Source organism: Rhipicephalus microplus, chromosome 7 (genome assembly GCF_043290135.1).
Source record: "Rhipicephalus microplus isolate Deutch F79 chromosome 7, USDA_Rmic, whole genome shotgun sequence".
NCBI lineage: Eukaryota > Metazoa > Arthropoda > Arachnida > Ixodida > Ixodidae > Rhipicephalus > Rhipicephalus microplus.
In genome coordinates this window covers 10,338,249-10,356,959 of record NC_134706.1, presented here as the reverse complement: position 1 = coordinate 10,356,959, position 18,711 = coordinate 10,338,249, and the positions used below count along the sequence as shown (strand labels likewise).

General features: G+C 42.1%; 1 protein-coding gene across 11 annotated transcripts in view; it reads left to right on the top strand.

The window, feature by feature from the left end:
- The window catches only part of LOC119180072 (sodium-independent sulfate anion transporter), a 144,969-nt gene extending 128,847 nt beyond the window's left edge, over window positions 1-16,122 (top strand). For 10 of the 11 annotated variants that reach the window (XR_012884800.1, XR_005110957.2, XR_005110956.2 and 7 more), the window contains exons 16-20: window positions 908-1,084; window positions 4,249-4,314; window positions 5,735-5,822; window positions 9,172-9,358; window positions 12,902-16,122. Coding sequence is in view for 1 of the 11 variants with exons in the window: in XM_037431214.2 (XP_037287111.2) it covers window positions 908-1,084; window positions 4,249-4,314; window positions 5,735-5,822; window positions 12,902-13,020 (450 nt within the window). In the remaining 10 variants the exon portion in view is untranslated. The remainder of the gene's footprint in view (window positions 1-907; window positions 1,085-4,248; window positions 4,315-5,734; window positions 5,823-9,171; window positions 9,359-12,901) is intronic. The other variant, XM_037431214.2, reaches the window with a different exon arrangement.
- The last annotated feature ends 2,589 nt before the right edge of the window (window positions 16,123-18,711 follow it).

Here is an 18,711-nt window from a genome sequence, read left to right as displayed (position 1 = left end):
ATGCATTGAGGGGCCAAAGTGCATCAAAATAAAACCAGGCAGAAGGCATTACGCTGTCAGTAGAGACTGAATCCACAACCACTTGCGATGCTCGGCCGACTGAGCTACAGCCCCATCCACTTTCTAGGGTATTCTGTGTATTTGTTGCTGTGTTTCACACTACAACATATCCCTTTCTTTTTTCTTGCTTTAACATTTATTGACTGTTTTGCAAAGTCCCTCCAGCCTATTTGACACTTAGAAAACAATATCTGTGTCATATATTGAACCAGTCTTTTAAAATTTTGTAGAAGGCATTATCGAGATAACAGTGGGCCTTCGCTAGTGTCCACTACATTTGGGCATTTTTTTCCCCGTTGCTAGCAGTAGTGGCTTCAAAGGCCTTTTCAGCGGCTAAGCGTATCAACATATCCAGATAAAAAGCTTTGTTTAGCCCAGCTATTTATTCTTCAAGGCTCAGTTGTGCTCTGTCCGTGCAAGACTTTGCGATGGCTTGTTTTACGAAAAGCAGAGTGGCTCTTCGTTAAGCCATTTTTGAGCGACCCGTATGAAACTTGAGAAGTTTTTTTGTCGGCCCTGAAATTGTACTTCTAGCGCATGTAGCACCTGCTCAAAACAATTTCCGAGTCCAAGAGCCGAATCGTACCACCACTAGGCCCTATGTGAAGTCTAGTCCTTCAGTACAGCTTTGGACTTAGGGTAAAGCATTCTTCAGGGGCCAATTACGGATAGTAGATACTACATTAGGAGACAACGTAACGTCTACCTTCTTTGAGCTGTTCCAGCTTAAGTATTAGAGTAGTCTTATCTGCTGCAGGCATTTAAAGAAATTCGACACAAGTTTTCGTGATATGCAGGGTCTGTACATATCAACATTCTGATGCAGTACATATTTTGTGCTCCCCAGACGATGTCGGGCATTCCATATGTCCTTGTGTCTCCTGACCGGACCGTGCTGTATCCCTCCTCGATGTACACCACCGACAAGATCACCAAGGCTCTGCCCGACACCAAGGACACCTCCCCGCGATTCGTGGTCTATGACGGCGTTCACATCAACGTCGTTGACTACACTACCTGCATTGTAAGTCTCGTCCAAATAACTAAACCGAGCTGTACTGGGACCCCTCACTACCAGGCTGGTTAATTTTGTAGCTCTCACAAAGTTTTTCGGTGACTCGACAGTTTTCTCAGTTTTATAGCCTCCATAGTTTTTGAATTCAAAGTGGGATACTAATAGTAATTAAATCTATTGCTTGTAAATAATTTCCAAACTAAGAACAGGTTAACCAGAAGTTATAACCTGAAGTTACTAGATGACATTGTAATCGACAATGATGGCACTTGTGTGTAACTGTTAGTTCTTAGTTCTCTCTTATTTCTTTGACAATTCTAGTTGGCAATTCCTATCATGTAATATCTTGTAATATATATCCGACACACCATCTCACCCTGGTGGCAAAGTTTAGCCTGAGTGGGTGCGCAGCAGCATCTGTTTATGCGTATATGAAGGCATTTTGCCAATTTTTAAAATATTTTCTTGATAATTTTAATTATTTTTAGTGATTCTCAGTGGCTGGATGAAAGTGTGCGTGCTGTTAAATCTTTAGCAAAGCATTTTGTTCCTTTCAGCACGTCGGAGAACAGTGTTAGTGCAAGAACGTATTGCGTGTCCAGCTACAACGTGTAAAAAGGCAGCTGTATCAGCTATGAGCTGGCGTTCACTGAGAGAGTTGTCGCGTAGGCTTGATTGTTGGATCTGCACACGTTATAGCATTGTGCATATGGAATGGGAAACTGACAAGAAAACCTGTGCTTGGTTTGTGAGCAGTTGCTTGGGTTTGTCGCTTGCTTTGGCACAAGGGAGGCTATTTGTGACGTAAACAATTGTGCCTTCTGTCAGTGCAGCCTGCGTTCTTGAAAATTATGGTTCTCGGTTTCTTTGGTCTTTCACTACTGCATGCCACTTTTAAGTGAAGCAGTAACAGGCACGTGCGCTACCATTGAACGAGCTAGGTACAGAACTAACATTTTCCAGACTCCTCCTCCTACGGTGGTTGGTGCACTCACTATCGTTACTGCCAGTTAACATATTGCATGTAACGATACCGCTAGTTGCGAAAGGAATAATTGGCATCTGCCCGTATGTAGAACGAAGACACCAGGGAAGCTATTTTCGATGTGTTTGCCTTGTGGACATGTCCACTTCGGCAGAGCTTATCCAGTTACTCGAGAAAGTGGTGAGCTGTGAGATCATTTACTCTTGACTACATCAGCACTAAAAACCCACTCGCACCTTTTTAGCATATAGAGAACAAAAAACTCTATGAAGTGTTCAATAAGGAGACACTTGCCCAGCTGTGGTGGTCTAGTGGTTATGGCGCTGCGTGCTAGCCCAAAGGTCAGGGGATCGAATTCCGGCTGCAGCGGCTGCATTTTCGATGGGGTGGAAATGTTTGAGGCCCGTGTACTTAGATTTAGGCGGACGTTAATGAACCCCAGGTGATTAAAATACCAGAGCTTTCTGCTACGTAATCTCTTATAATCATATTGTAGTTTTGGGACATTAAATCCCAGATATTATTATTAGTAATATCAATAATAAGATAGTACTTGAACAAGCTTGACAAGTCCTAACTCGCGTATGAACATGTTCAGGTGTTTGAGGACGATGCTGAAAATGCGTACGTTAGGCGGCCGGCTGCTAACGTGATCAGAGTTCATGCGCAGTCTCCAAGATGCGCTTCCAGAAGTGGATCTCTAGAGGCAGCATTCGTTGCAGTGAAACACATTCCATCCCTCTCATTTGTGTTGAGTATTGTGAAAGCTATGTTGTGGCGTTAAAATGATGCTGTGGAAGAAGGATAGGAAACGGGATGCGCTGCTCGCCAAGCTCTAGCCAGTCCTTGAAGGCCGAAGTGGACAGTCCACAAGGTGGACACATAGAGAATCATGCCCCAGGCAATTCCCACGGATTTCTCACAATGTAAAGCTTTACAGTCCACAAAAAGCTTGACCTGCCCTGTGGTTTGGAGACCAGTGCTTTTCAGAGAGATGGTCACTAAAAGTTAAGATAACCAAGATGTTAGACGTGGGCTGCACGAGGGTGCATTAATTCACAATCCGAAGCACACTGACACTGAGTATGGCAAATCAATTCTTCAGAAATAGCTGGAAGCTAATTTTGTCATTTATAATCCTCCTTACACTGTGCAGAATTGTATACAGCTGATTTGCTTTGTCACTATTTCTGCATCAGTTTTGTAACATCAAGGATTCCACACCTACTCAACAAAATCTGAACTACTCAACCTATTCTACATGAATGGGTTAGTCATGTGCCTTTCAAGAATGCCTTTATTGATGAGATTTCATGTCACCTTTGCATAGGACATGCACATCGCTTATTGAAAAGAGAGCAATAAAAGGTGTGTGAACAATACTCGGAACAGCTTGCCGTGAATCGCATTTTAGTCACACGTCCAGCTTTTGATAAAAAAAACGGAATCATTTTCTTGATCTATTCAAAACCCTTGACTTTCCTTCATTTATATTCAATATCGTAGCAAGCACTAGTCCTTCCAGGAAACCTTACGTTTTTAGAGAGCCGCTTTGTATTGTAAGCTGCAAGTATGGTCAAGTGAAGTTCAATTGTGTATGTAAAGGCTCGTTCACACCGAAGGCGGGGTGGCCAAAGCGGAGAGGCGGCAATGCAGAAAGCGGGAAAAACTTCCTGTCTAGGCGGCAAAAGGGGGAGAAAAACCAGGCGACAAATGCGATCGCTCTCGGAGCAATTTTTTGTCACCTGCCGAGGGTTGCCGCTTTGCCGCAGCCAATCAGAACGCCACGCAACGGTAGGGCGATGGTGGCGTGGGTGTACGTTTGGGAGAAGCGCAGACACGTCGCAGGGACACGTGCGCAAAAACACGAGATGCCCGCCTATTCTGTCGTGCGACTATCCATACGAGGCAGGCAGTCTGAACAGGTTCACGCACTCGCTGCATCGCTGCTTCGAAAAACCTACTTGGCCGCATTGACGCGCCGCATTCGGTATTAATGAGCCTTAAGTGTTTGAAAAATAAATGCGAGCACTTTACACCAACTTTCTGCTGCGAGCATCGTGTATCATAGCTGAAGTGATGAGGTATCCAAGTTCTGTGACAGGACACGATGAGAGTTTGTGGGTATTACAATATGTTTGAGTGATATAGATTCTGAAATACCCTGTGGTCATGTTTCTATCTGCAGGCTTTCAAGAGTCTCAGCGACAACTTTGCCAAGCAGCAGGCCACATTGATCTACGTTAACCTCAAGGTTTGTCAGTACCGTATGCTTGTTCAGTTTTTAGATGCTCGGGGACAGGCAAAGAACAATATAAACACAGAACAGGTTTTGGCGCCCCCCCGGCAATTGGCCCCTCTGAAAACACTGTGCCCACACGTTACAACATACAGCATATCGCACATCACGTGCTGGCGCACTCGCAAATGGTGCGCAACCAAAGAATTAAGCCGCCTTTTCATCACCTGTGCACGAGGAGGGATCGAGACTTGTTAGAATGCGGCCGAAAAATGATAAATCTTTGTCAGAACCAATGCACTTTCTGGGCTTCGGCGCGGCGCACTGTTCGATATGCTATGCGGGTGTTAGGTACATGTGTGCTCCAGTCCCACACTTTTGCACAGGAAATTCAAGGGGATTAATCAACTGTTCGATATAGCGAATAATTATATATACCTGGGATTGACTGTATAACACTTCCAGATGTAAGTGCACTGATAAACTCACTAGAGCAAACCGCCGCCATAACTCGATTGGTAAGAGCATCGGGCATATAATGTGAAGGTTGCGAAGCAGTTGCTGCTGGCGGCAAGTTATCTTTTTCGTGTACTTTACTTTCTTCACATTATAGTGTGATTACTACAAACAACATCTCTTATACTTTGCTTGGTGTTGTAATCTGTTAGTTATTATTTTCATGACCATTTCTTTTCATTTGGTTGGCACAGCATGCAGACAGTTGCTTCTTTCTCAGCGTTGTACCTTAGCGAATTTCGTGTTGCTGCGCAGAAAAGCGGCTGTGCGTGCTCTGTGCACGGCTAGCATAAACGGCACTGTTAAATGCTATCTCGCGTTGTTGTTATGATCATCAGTTGGTATGATCATCAGCAACATTGTACCTTGTGGGCGAGGTGATCAACTGAAGAGAAACCATCAGTGTTTGTAGGCTCATGTTTACTGTTCGTCTCACTCAGACCGCTCTATGCAACGTAGTACCTGTGAATCTTCAACTGAACTGCTAGTGTTTTACGTACATTGCTCAGTACAGTAGTGAAGGGCATAGTTTTGATGTGGTTCCTTTGCAGAGCCAATTAAGAGGATAGTGATGGTGGTTCATCATTTTTTTCAGCCAAATACGCAGTGTGTGCCTGATGATTATGGCACATTGATGGCATAAATAAGTATCATCTTTATATTTGCTATTGCGAAAAATCTCCCTATGATGAGCAGGTATTATCATTTGTGCAATCTTGACAATGCTGGCATGCTATATGCTTTTATGCTGATAACACATATTGTAAATATTGTTTATGGCTCAAATTGTTAATAAGTAATCTTTTACGTTTTATACGACCTTATGTTGATAACATATCTTGTAAGTAAATTTTATGACTCAACTAGTTGATTATTGTGTGGTGCTGCTACTTTGCCAATTTTTCTTTCTTTTTTGTAGCCGTCTGTGGCCGATGCTCTGCAAGGTGCAGGGCCTGTAAACTTCTACAGTTGCAAATCTGATAAGGAGCTCGATTCTCTTATCTCTGGTGAGTTTTACAATGAGCCTCAATGCATGTGTACGGAGTGTCACACTCTGAGCTTCTTCACACTTGAGCCTGTGTGCACCAAGTGGAGTCGGCGCTGCTTGGTGCGTTCGTGACATGAGTCTCAAGAGAAATTGCTACACAGATTTCCCATGCTGCCTTGCATACGCATACATCCTTTTATTTCTTTGACTGCGTGTTTACCTGCTTGCTTTGAATCCAGCCTAGTGCGCTTGCTATCAGACATGCTTGTGCTTACCGGGTAAACCTATCCTGTCATGTTTGCTATGTGCAGCCAGCGTGAAATGAAATGCGAGAAGCAGTAATCCTTTGCAATAACATAGTGCGCACACTTCAGTTATCATCACTGACATGCGCACACATGCAGTTTGGCAGCACTGCACTAAATTCAATCTAATTCATGGAGACCCTGCCAAGTTAGCCACTGTGCATGAAAAACAAATACTCTGTTTAGGCTTATGCATTACTGATTCGAATTGAACGTGGTAGGCATATTGTGGGGGATCGTCATGACTATTGAAATGGCATTTTAGGGGCGAAGCTCCTTAGGGCGTGGTTCTGTACATCCCATAGGGTTTGTTGTTGGTGATGTACGTAGCCACAGGTTGAAGGTACCCACTCTAGAGAGGGTATGTGCCACTGATGGCGGTACTTGCATTTGTAACTAGATGGCGGTACTTGTAGTTGATGGTCCCGTTCATACTCGTTAGTGATTTCAACGTTGATATCGCAGACACGACCAATAATTGGCCTATCCAACATGTGGCTCCTAGGTATGCACTCCTAGATATGCCGTATGGCCATATAAAACCAACCACGATCCGAGTAACATGCAGTGACCTAGTATTTGCAAATTTTCCACTGCAACCTACGCAGCATTGGCTCACTCTTCATTTGACGGACCATAAAGCCGTCATAATGAAGGGACATCACAAGCCATCCATCGTCTCTAAGAACAAATAGAAGTTGATTTCTATATATACACACACAGTGTTCTCATGATGTCCATACATCATGATCGACTGGACGAATTACACATGGAAGATTCACGGTTTTATTGACGATTCTCTCCAGAGCTTCGCCCACTCATCATCATTCACCCTGTGGATATACTGTGATTTTTTTTGTTTCAGCCCCCAAATCTTAGTGAACGTTCTCCAAAAGTATCATGACTACATTTGAAAAAAAGAGCACTGTTCTTTGAATATGTGTATAAACATCGCATCCGGTAACCACTAGTGCGGCTCAAACCTGGCTTTATTGGATGCATTTAATTTTCTCTTAGGTGGCTGAGAATGACACTGTTCTCAGTTTATTTCTGAGAGGGTAATCTTTTTTTGTGAAAGTTGTCATGCTTTCCCGAGTTTAAACATACTTTTGTTGCTGGAGTCACGAACAAAAATCCTTTTTGAAAAATTAGCGCAGCTTGCGCAATGTCCCGCAAGTATGAGTCGCAGCAAAGCCAGCAAGCATCTAGCTCATTCCGGCTTGGCTAGGCTTTTATCCTCTGACTTTTCTCTTTGGGACCCATTGCTGTACTAAGCTACACGTGGCTATGCTTACTTCCTTAGCCTATTTGTTTTTCTGTCTGTCTTTCTGTCTCTTTCTCTCTATGCTTGTGGGCAAACCTCGACCATAAAGCTTTGTGGTAAGGCTTCTGTAGGGCATATTCTGCACAGAAAAGTTGTGACGTGGGCCTGTTGGTTTGCCATTAGAATGCATTTGAGTTGCGCAACTGAGACAGGTACACATGAATAAACGCGATTAGGTGAGATGAGCACGTGTTGTGCAGGGGACGAGATGAACAGGTGAAATGTGTAACCTCAGGAAATGCACACTGTGTTGGTGGCACGTATAATAAAGGCCATGGGATTCTCGAAAACTGCGCTTTGTGTATCCAATTTTGTCGCTTGTGTCTTGCAAGGGGGTGACTATTGCTATAGCTCAGTTGGTAGAGCATTGGACATGTTATTCGAAGATCGCAGGTTCAGTCCATGCCAGCGGCAAGTTCTTTTCGTTCTCTTCACTTTCTTCACATATAACTCAAACCTCGATATAACGAACCCGGATATTACAAATTATCAGTTATAACAAAGTGATGAATAGCTTTGTTGTAGATACAGTGCTAAATATATGTTCATAAGAAATTTTTTGATATAGTGAGGTATTTTTATGGCAGATGATCTCTCTATTTCTTTATTTTATAGGCATAAGATACAGAAATACCAAAACTGGTTACCAAGATATCTCACTTAGTTTTAACGACATTTGAGTGTACGCCATAAATACTACAAATAACATCCCTTATGGTTTCCTTGGTCTTATTGTCTGTTAGTTTTAATCAACACAAAACCAGAAAGACAAGCACTTGTGTATGTTGCCATTCCACCCAGCATGTGCTGCCATATGCTGTAATGGTCAACTAACTAGCACAGCACTCCAGTACATTTTAGCCACGCACCACTTACACTTAATTGACATGTTGATAACGATTGAATTTTAAGCAAAAACTCGAGAAGCTCGTGTATGTGCATTTCATCACATGCTAATTGAGGGAGACGGAGAAAAGCAAAGGAAAGGCAGGGAGGTTAACCAGGTTGAACGCAGTCTTCTACTCTGCACTGGGGAATGGGGAAGAAAGAGAAGAAAAGAGAGGTAAAATAGTACACTAGCACACATAGCAGCATGTACAATGCATGCCCAGAAAGTCGTAAAACTGCGAACTCTCTCAGAGTACGGGTCGACTTCGACTGTTTTAGACGAAGTACACTGCAATTCATGATGTTAAAGAAGGCTTACAAGGACTGGCTCCAAGGTATTTATTACTTGCAGTGTGCTTCGAGCTGTTGTCAATCCATTGAGGAGTGTGCGCATTGGGCTCATCAACGATCTAACTCAGCAATGACACGTAGGTCTTCGTTCGGGAGGAGGCAGCAACTATGAAAGAGTGATGGACGAAAATATGGATTATATACTTATTGATAGGCGGAAAAGCACAGGCAGTTAAGCATTGAGATACCAATGGCAAAAACAAAACAAACACTGAAATTTATGTCAGATCTGCTTTAAGAAAACACATCTTTCTTTGTTGCCTTTCATTGTGAATGTTTCAATAAATGGCTGTAAATGAGGAAAGTCATTATGTTTTATGTTATGATGACTCAAGGTGAACCATTGTTCTTAGATGCACATTAATGGATAAGATAGTCGTGGGGTTTTGCCTCTGTTTTGCTTCTTTTCTGCATTGCCTTTTTTTGTGTGGCATTGTCTGCTGCTTGAGCTTCGGCAACATGCTGGCTTGTACCCGTCCATCCTCCGCGTCTGCTTTCAGCGGCTTGCGCTCACACCAATATGGCTCTCTTGTCGACGTGCAAGCCTGGAGATGAGGATGACTATAGTGCTGATGATGATGGAAATAATAGTGAACAGCCCGTTTCTGGGATGGCTCACCCTGCCGTGAAGGTGTGATGCCCAGGGCTGATCACACCTGCTTGAAAAGATGGGAACATGACAAGATTGTAAGATTGCCTTAATTATCATGCACGCATGGTTCCATGCACCATGGAATGTGGGGAAAGGCTCGCATGAATTGCATGCTGCATCGAGGTAGCAAATATGTACTGCAATGGAACAGCTACTGCTATACAGGGTGTGCCAAATATCATGCAGCGCAACTTAAAGACAGGTAAATGTGTTTACATGAAGCATACGTAGTGCACATTGTTCCCAGTATTCTGCAGTAGGCAACGCTAATATTTTCGCTAATGTGGTTTTGTTAATTAGTCATAGTTATGTTTTTAATTTGACAAGTACTCACTTAATCATTAAAATTTGAATGAGGCACATTGTAATGCGGTGCTAGAAGGGCGCTCATATTCATGCTCTAATGACATCCAACCACGCTATTTTCAATAGCGTACTACGTACGTGCCCATTTTCAGACTGATGAGGAAAGCACGCAAAATGTGAAAATTAAGTCAATATGCTCCCACCCGCAAAAGGTCGGAGCACAGTCTTGTCTTGTTATTGCACTTGTTTGAGGGCACTGCTTCCTGATGTGCACTGCAATCTTGTCAAAGGTCATTTTTTCAGATTTTGTGGGCTTTCTTTATTAGCCAAAAAAAAAGTGAGCACACAATAAGCACATTGTTCAAAACAGCACAGTGAGATGTGATTTGAACATGATTACATATGCCACATTGACATCTTGATGATTAGGTGAGTATTTGGACCGTTAGAAACATGATATTTGGGACACCCTGTACAATAGCTGCCTTAATTTCCTATCATTATCTGAATAACAATAGTGTACCTCTAGTTTTCCCCTTTTTATAAGTTAATTTTCTCTGTGCCTTTGACTGGCATTTGAGGATTTTATGCTGAAGAAGCCTACTTATAGTCCACATTTTAGGAGCCTTCTGATAATATTATTATCAGCCTTTAGGAGTTTGATTCACATTGGCCAAGGCTGCTTTGTTCTTTTTGATGCAGTGTTAGTTTTTATCATGCACTGCTAATATGCAGTCAAACGTAGACAGTGAACACTGGTATAGTTTATTACCAGACGTAAGTGTAGCAAAGGAAATCTAACATCTTTATTATCTATATAAGCACGTAAACATTGTATACTTGCAGAAAACTTCAAACATGTAGTGTATGACTAGAGCATTATGTTGGGTGCCACATTTGTGTAGTAAGTAGGTTTCTATGTTGGCGTCATAGTAGCACCTGCATCGTGGCATGAGCAGTGCATGGCATGCTTTTGTTGTAGTCTATATGAAGATTCCTGTCTAGTGGTCTTATTTTCATGTTTTGTCACGTACTTTAGGGTTTGGTATTCAGTTTAAGACACTTTTGTGCTTGATCAAAAGAGAGAACACAAGCACAAACATGGGAAGTTACATTGTCTTGTTTGGCTAGGTGGTGAAGCCGTAACAAATATGGACCAATTGGGCCAGTAGGAATCGGCACTGAAACAAGGACATCATAACTGTTCTGGCTGTCCCTAATTTCATGTGCGTGGGTTCACACATCAACCCTGGATCAGATAGGAGAAAAGGAAAATCTACAGATCGACATAGTAGGCATCGCAGCCTCATTTTTGATGATCAAAAAGTGTGAGGTATCATTCCTCAAAAGCGAAGCGGGCTACACCTGCTTATGGAGTTCACTAACAAGGTTATTTTACTCTGTATTTGTTTTTGCTGTCGACATTTTGTACACCGACATATATACGTGCATGACAGTAAGCTTGTTTATTTAGTTGTTAATTGTACCTAATCTTTTCAAAACTTTTACATGTAAAGGGGCATGCATGACAGACTGTTTAAAAAAATTGTGCCTTCAAATTTCTGGTCCTACAGAGGTCTAGTAGCTCGCGTAGTAGTGCTGTTCTTTTTGGAACATTTAGGAGATAGGACGTTTCTATATGAAATAAAACAGTGATTATTTTGGCATATCTATGTAATGGTAAATATGAGCTTTTATCAGATAAAAAGAAGATGCTAGATTATTTTATACATACTTGGAATGCTGTTCACATTTGGATGTATATACAACTGAGGATTAACATGTTTGGGTTATTTGGTGATAATGATAATGACAATGAAACACCGTCTGTTATGTTCGTTGAGAGAGCCAGGAACCGCAATGCCACAGCACTGTTGTTGTGTGCCATTGAAGGTGATACAGTTTTGACTAGGTTTGGCCGACATGAGAAAATATTTGTAAAGGCAGGGCATTATTATTGCTGTATGAGTGTGGACAAGTTAACAGCTTTTTTTGAGGAACTGCTCAGCAAAACCATGTGTTCTGTTGCTCCAAATTTCAAAAAATGCATATTTGTGCACTTCTACCTTATAGGTTATAAAACTAGCAAATAAACCTATCTGCATAGTTTCTTCTGGGACAAATAATGTTGAAAATATAGCTAAGCTCAGATGTGCTGCAATGTTGGAAGTCCAAATTGAAATTGGCATGTTTTTCAAAGAGGTGTAAGGGTGTGATAACCTAAAGATAGCTTTTATTTTTTCTCTCAACTTTTCTGATGGCAACTAAGCACTGCACCTTGTGCATTGCACGTGTATGTGCACCTATTGACTGAGACATGCATTATTTTATAGGCGCGGCCACTGTTGGAGGTAACACTGCACGCGTGGCTGCGCTCCTTGGATCACCAGGCGGGCACCATACAAAGTATTGCGGTGCAAGCTCGGTCAGCGTCAGAGGCGATGTTACTTGCGCGTCGTCAGCTGCGGTACCTGCCAGTTCGCTGCGCGAGCTCGGGTAAAGCACTCGCGCAATCAGGGTTTCACCGCTCGTGGTTAAGTGACGGGAACTGTAGCAGACGACGTGCAGATTATCCTGCCTCTGACATCGATTGCGCTTGCACTGCAATACTTCGTGCAACGACTCGATCCAAGTTACCTCTAACAGTGATTGAAGTTTTGAAGTTTGAAGTTTTATTCACATGAAATAAGCACATTTTGTTTGCAAACACTGTATGACCCCTTAGCCGAAGGCTAGTATTGGGGTCATTTACAGACATGTAATTACAGAAATACACATTAATAAAATTATAAATAGCAGATAGAATGCATACTCGCACATATCTATATGTAGATACACATCTATTTACTCATACATATTGCCACTAGTACAAGTTCTGCAAGTACTATTATTTCCATAGATGCTGGCAGGCTTGTATGTGCCGCTCTTCAAAAAGAGGACGAAGATGCGCGTGCAGAGAAAAACGATAGTCATATTGCCGTTGTTCGGATCAGTTTGACATCCTTGTGTGTTATTCAGTTTGACATCCTTGTGTGCCATTATCTACAGGTTAAAGTTACGGTGTAACGTGACTCTAGACGTACGCATATATCTATATATACACACACATATTTAACAGACAAGAATATATGGTATAGAACAACGAAATAATATGTCGTGTATAACTTAGATGTGGTAAGCATATCAAAATTTTATATTGTTATCCTATTTCTAGTTCTCGTGCACTCATATCTCATATTTATAAAGTTTTTTCCTTTCTGGTGTTGTCATAGACTGCATGTCACAGTGGAAAGGGACATCGTCAACTCTGAGCAATGGCTCCACGTCTGTACCTGAGGCCACGTGGGGGGACACGCTTGATAGCTCTACACCCACCGATGCCAACTCCTGAGAGTTGTCTTCAAGCCACTGGCGTTCGACGCTCAGAATATCTGTTCCCGTTAGAGTGAAGATTTCCGTTCTGGAATGATGAGCTGACATGTCTGCTTGCTGGAAGGAAAACAACTCGTGTTGTGTTTAAGTGTTCGGACCAATTTGTTCATGTGTGGTCCGGTCTTCTTGAAGTACGACTATACTTTATGGGGCATAGACCCAGTATTTTCTCTTTTGGAAGCTGTTGAACAGTTTCTATGCTCCTAATTACTAGAAGTAATGCAGCTCGTTAACTTTACTTGGGCATTACCCTCAATAAATTAACCTTCGCACATAAGCTTTTGCGCAGCTAAAGGATGTTTCTCGTACGCAAGTGCAGACAGTCATGTCATGTGTTTAAGGTAAGCGAAGAATAAGAATGATTTTATTGACTAGGAAGATGTGCAAGTTGTGGGCAGGTTCCACAGAACAGACTTTGAAATCCCCGAATTGCCCTGTCACAACCTAGTGATGCCTCATGGAGGTATAACTGTTCTCCTTTATATGCAGACAACTGGCAAAAACATGATTACACTGATGGTGGACCTATTACTCCACATAGGTTGATGTAGCTTTTTCATGCCAATCATGCCTTCTCTTCTGTCCATGTTATTTGATAAAAGTTAAACAGTCAGACGAAACTTCGATGAAACTTCTGTGCTGAAACTAAAGACACAACGAAGTATGATTCTATACCATAATTGTTTTTATGTGCTGGCCTTTCATTGATTTTTTTTGTGCCCCTTTGAAAGGGCTATTGTACTGGCATGCTTCTTACACGTGCAAGCATTATCTTCATCTGTGCCAGAGCCTAAGGGTCAACCTAGTCAGCGAATGTTGTTGATTGCTTGCCCGTGCGGTACACATTTATTGGGGCTTTGCACTGCGATGGCATTGTGCTACATTGTAAATATGTATATATTATGGTATTTCTTCTATTGATTTTGCTGGCGCTATCTCACCAAACCTTTGCAGTGCATTTGAAGCACAGGAACTATTCAAATGCAGGGATGTAAAACAGAAAAGCCGTTTTTGCACAGCATAAATTTTGAACTGGAACAAACAAGCCAATGGCACGTGTGCTTTTGTCAGTTTAAATTGGATGCACATTTGCACAGCCCTTCATGTGTCTAGTTTATTTGATCTTGTCTGGTCATGTTCCTTGCCATATCAGAAATATTAATATACAGGATCATAGAGCAGTTAGTTATGTAGAATTTGTAAATACCTTTTCTTCCTCGGAACTTGCAGGTGTATCTGTTTTCCTGATTGGGCCACTAACTTCTACAGCACTGCAAGGGATTGGTGGGACAGAGTTTGTGACGTTGTGATGGCAGGACTCAGCGGTAACGCTTGCGGAGGTGGCGGAAGCTTCAGTGAGAGCTTTCGCTACTTCGTACAGGCTTCAAAAGGAAACAGCTTGCAGAGACAATACAAAGTGAGGGGGACAAACAATAGCATTGACCGGTGACTTCACTCTTTAAATTCCAACTTCGTTGTAACAGTCACATCTGCCATGAAAGCAACTTCGTTATGTCCGAAAATTCGTCACACTGTGTCCACGACAAAACTATTCTTCATTTGCTTCGTTATAATCAATAATTCGTTATACCTGTATATGTTGTATCGATGTTAGAGATTTATGAAAGAAGCACGAATATAGAACATTGAAAACCACTGCATACCACTGCGCATAACCAAAGGTGAAGGAGCTGAAATCATATTTCACCAGTATTATTGCGGTCGTTAGGATATATCAACTCTGTGTCAGTTAATGCCACAGATGTACCACGAAGTGAGAGCTAACACTCCTTTTTTTGGACTAGTAGTAGCTTGGAGATTTGATTTGCACAAACATCATCGTAGCACTTGGGGACTGAGCAAATGTGGTTAATGTCCTTCGTGTAGGGCATTGACAACCTTCAGCCTTGATGAAATAGTGCCCTCTGGTGTGTTGTAGCCATAAGTTCTGTTGCTTACGTTTGAGTAAGCTTGAAGTGTTTTTCTTCAACAATTGTGAATTTTGGTCGTTCTTAATGATATACCGTATAAGCAAAAGCACTTGTTATGCTCTATAGCCACATTCATGGAACTTCTTTGATTGTTATGTAGTGTTATGTAGTGATTACAGTTTTAGAAATTAAGTGCAGTGGTGTTGCTTGTGGATTTTGCCATTTCTCAATTGAACCTGGTATAGCTTCACTATCACTCCAAGCAAAGAACACAGTATTTTTGCTGCACTTTTAATTTTTAGTTGTTTGGTCACTACTGCTATAGTTTTTCACGTAAATATAGTTGTTTTGTTACATCCATTCTATGGGGCATTTGTTCTACTCCTATGATGTTTTCGTGCTTTAATGAAGTGCTGCTATTGCTCAAAATATACCACTGTGTGCTATGTACAACAGACTGTAGTACAGCACTCCGCGAGCTGCTAAGCTGGGCAAAACGCAGTGTGGTCTTCTCTACAGAAGTGCCTTGTGTTGACAGCAGTGCTGTTTTTTAGCACATTTTTTATGAGTGCTATTTTTAGTTAGCAAACAACACTTTTTTATTCATGCTGTGCATGAGAGATGCCTTAAAAAATTTGTGATGTGCAGTCTACTTACAATGAGGACGGGAACACGAGACAGCAACGTACGTAACAATGTCCGGGACCACGAATTGGTGCATTTTTCTACAGCCAAGGTTTCCTGTGGCTTGTATGATGACGATCTGTAAAGCATGACTGCTGCACATGGCTTGGTCTGTGCGTGGAAAGATTGTGTAAATGTAGTTTTGATCAACTGCGGAGTGAGCAACGCTGTGATGTGGGAGGGAACTATTTCAATCAGGTCTTGCCCTTTTTGCAGGCTTTACGTTGGCAACCTTAACGGTGACCCTTTCGTCCAAGAAAACCACGTAACTCATTCTTTCTGGCTCTCATCCTGAAATGCCTACGTACTGCACAGATGTTAGGAAATTTGAACAGTTTTTGAACAGCGACGATACTTGTGACAATCAGTGTTGTGCGCTCTATTGAGTGCACCTGCTAGTCTGTTGTTGTTATTCTCGAAACAATAAAACCTATATTTATGTGCAACTTTGCAACGTGTGTGTTGAACAGGAGGAATTGAGTTTTCTTCGCAAATGAAATTGTGTGCGTTGTTTCGACTAAGTGCAATGGAGAAAGATTGTTTATTTGTTTGTTGGTTGTAGCCACAAAACACAAAAACTCTAAAAAAAGTATCTGAAACGGCTACAAATGGCTGTAGCCGTCTTGGTCTACGAGAAGATTAAATATGGACAATTTTTTAATGATTTAAGATTTCCACCTCAAATGTGCTTGCATACTGTTTATAAATGTGTACACATTTGGATGCTGTTAGATTTCTTCCAAGATTCTGGTACTCTTCCGGGAACGTCAGGAGACACCTCGTAAACAGGGTGGCTAGTTTTTCTAACACAATCTGCCCTTCATCTTTCAGCAGATCTGATGTTACCTGATCCTCACCAGCAGCTTTGCCTCTTTGCATGCTCTACAAAGCTTTTCTGACTTCTTCTATCATTACTGGTGGGGTGTCATCTGGGTTACTGCTAGTTTTCATAGTATTAAGGTTGTGGTTCTTCGGCTACTATACAGATCTCTGTAAAACTTCTCCGGTGTGTTAACTCCTCCACTATTTTAACATCATCTTAATGCATAAGAAAGGAGATGACAAGGACTTGAAGAATTACAGGCCGATCAGCTTGCTCTCCGTAGTATGCAAGCTATTTACAAAGGTAATTGCTAACACAGTAAAGAAAACATTAGAATTCAATCAACCAAAGGAACAAGCAGTATTTCGAACAGGCTACTCAACAATCGACCACATTCATACTATCAATCAGGTAATAGAGAAACACTCAGAATACAACCACTATACATAGCCTTCATAGATTACGAGAAGGCGTTTGATTCAGTGGAAATATCAGCCGTCATGCAGACACTGCGGAATCAGGGCGTCGATGAAGTATATATAAACACCCTGCAAGAAATCTACAGGGGATCAACTGCTACCATAGTGCTTCATAAAGAAAGCAACAGAACACCAATCAAGAAGGGTGTAAGGCAGGGGGATACAACCTCCCCAATGCTATTTACCGCGTGCTTACAGGAGGTTTTCAGAGGCCTAGAATGGGAACAGTTAGGGATAATGGAGAGTACCTTAGTAACCTGCGCTTCGCAGATGACATTGCATTGCTCAGTAACTCGGGGGACGAATTGCAACTCATGATTACGGAGTTAGACAAGGAGAGCAGAAAGGTGGGTCTTAAAATTAATCTGCAGAAAACGAAAGTAATGTACAACAACCTCGGAAGAGAGCAGCGCTTCGAGATAGGTAATAGTGCACTTCAAGTTGTCAAAGACTATCTCTACTTAGGGCAGGTAATAACCGCGGAGCTGAACTACGAGATTGAAGTAACTAGAAGAATAAAAATGGGGTGGAGCACATTTGGCAAGCACTCTCAAATTATGACAGGTAGATTGCCACTATCCCTCAAGAGGAAGGTATATAACAGCTGTATCTTGCCGGTACTTAGCTACGGAGCAGAAACCTGGAGACTTACAAAGAGGGTTCAGCTTAAATTGAGGACAATGCAGCGAGCAATGGAAAGAAAAATGGTAGGTGTAACCTTAAGAGACAAGAAGAGAGCAGAGTGGATTAGGGAACAAACGGGGGTTAAGGATATCATAGTTGTTGAAATCAAGAAGAGGAAATGGACAAGGGCCGGGCATGTAGCGCGTAGACAGGATAACCGCTGGTCATTAAGGGTAACTAACTGGATTCCCAGAGAAGGCAAGTGGGTTAGGGGGAGACAGAAGGTTAGGTGGGCAGATGAGATTAAGAAGTTTGCGGGTATAAATTGGCAGCAGCAAGCACATGACCGGGTTAACTGGCGGAACATGGGAGAGGCCTTTGTCCTGCAGTGAACGTAGTCAGGCTGATGATGATGATGATGACACATTTGGATAGCTGATAATGTGGTCCTGTGTGACACCTCCACAGGGCATTTTTTTCAATTCAGTTTTCACTCTAGCCCTGTTTTTCTTTTTTCTTTCGTCAGTATACACGATAACATTGAAGGACACGGGCGGCGGGCAACAAGCAAGCAATGTGGCCGTGAAAGTCATCTGCTGTTGTGCACTCTTAACAACTTACGCTGTGAAAATATTGGAACGCTTAATTTCCTATTTGTAGACAAAGAAAGTAAGGCGAGATTCTGGTGTGGAGTATGTTCCTCAGTAAAAGAATGCATACTTAAGCCTTAAGTGCCTTATGGTACGCTGGCCTTGAAATGCAGCGTGTGGTGCAAAACCTCGCACGACCTCAACAAAAAAACAAACAAAAAGAAACGAACCCGGGTAAAAGCTGGAATTGAACTGAGTGCTCTGCGTGGCAGTCAAGCATATGTTCTACTACGCCAGTGCTTGAGAATGCTTGGGAAACAGTCATGTTGGCCAGACTCATCAGGAAATGCAAAATAATGTGTGGCACAAGCGCAGAATTTCGCTAGAGGCGTTGCACTTCTTGAACTGGGTAACGTGGGGATGGTTGAATTTGTCACCCCATTACAAAGGACTAAGATATGTTGTACACTGTATCTTAGTCCTTTGTAACGACCTTAGTCCTAAGAAATGTATCTTAAT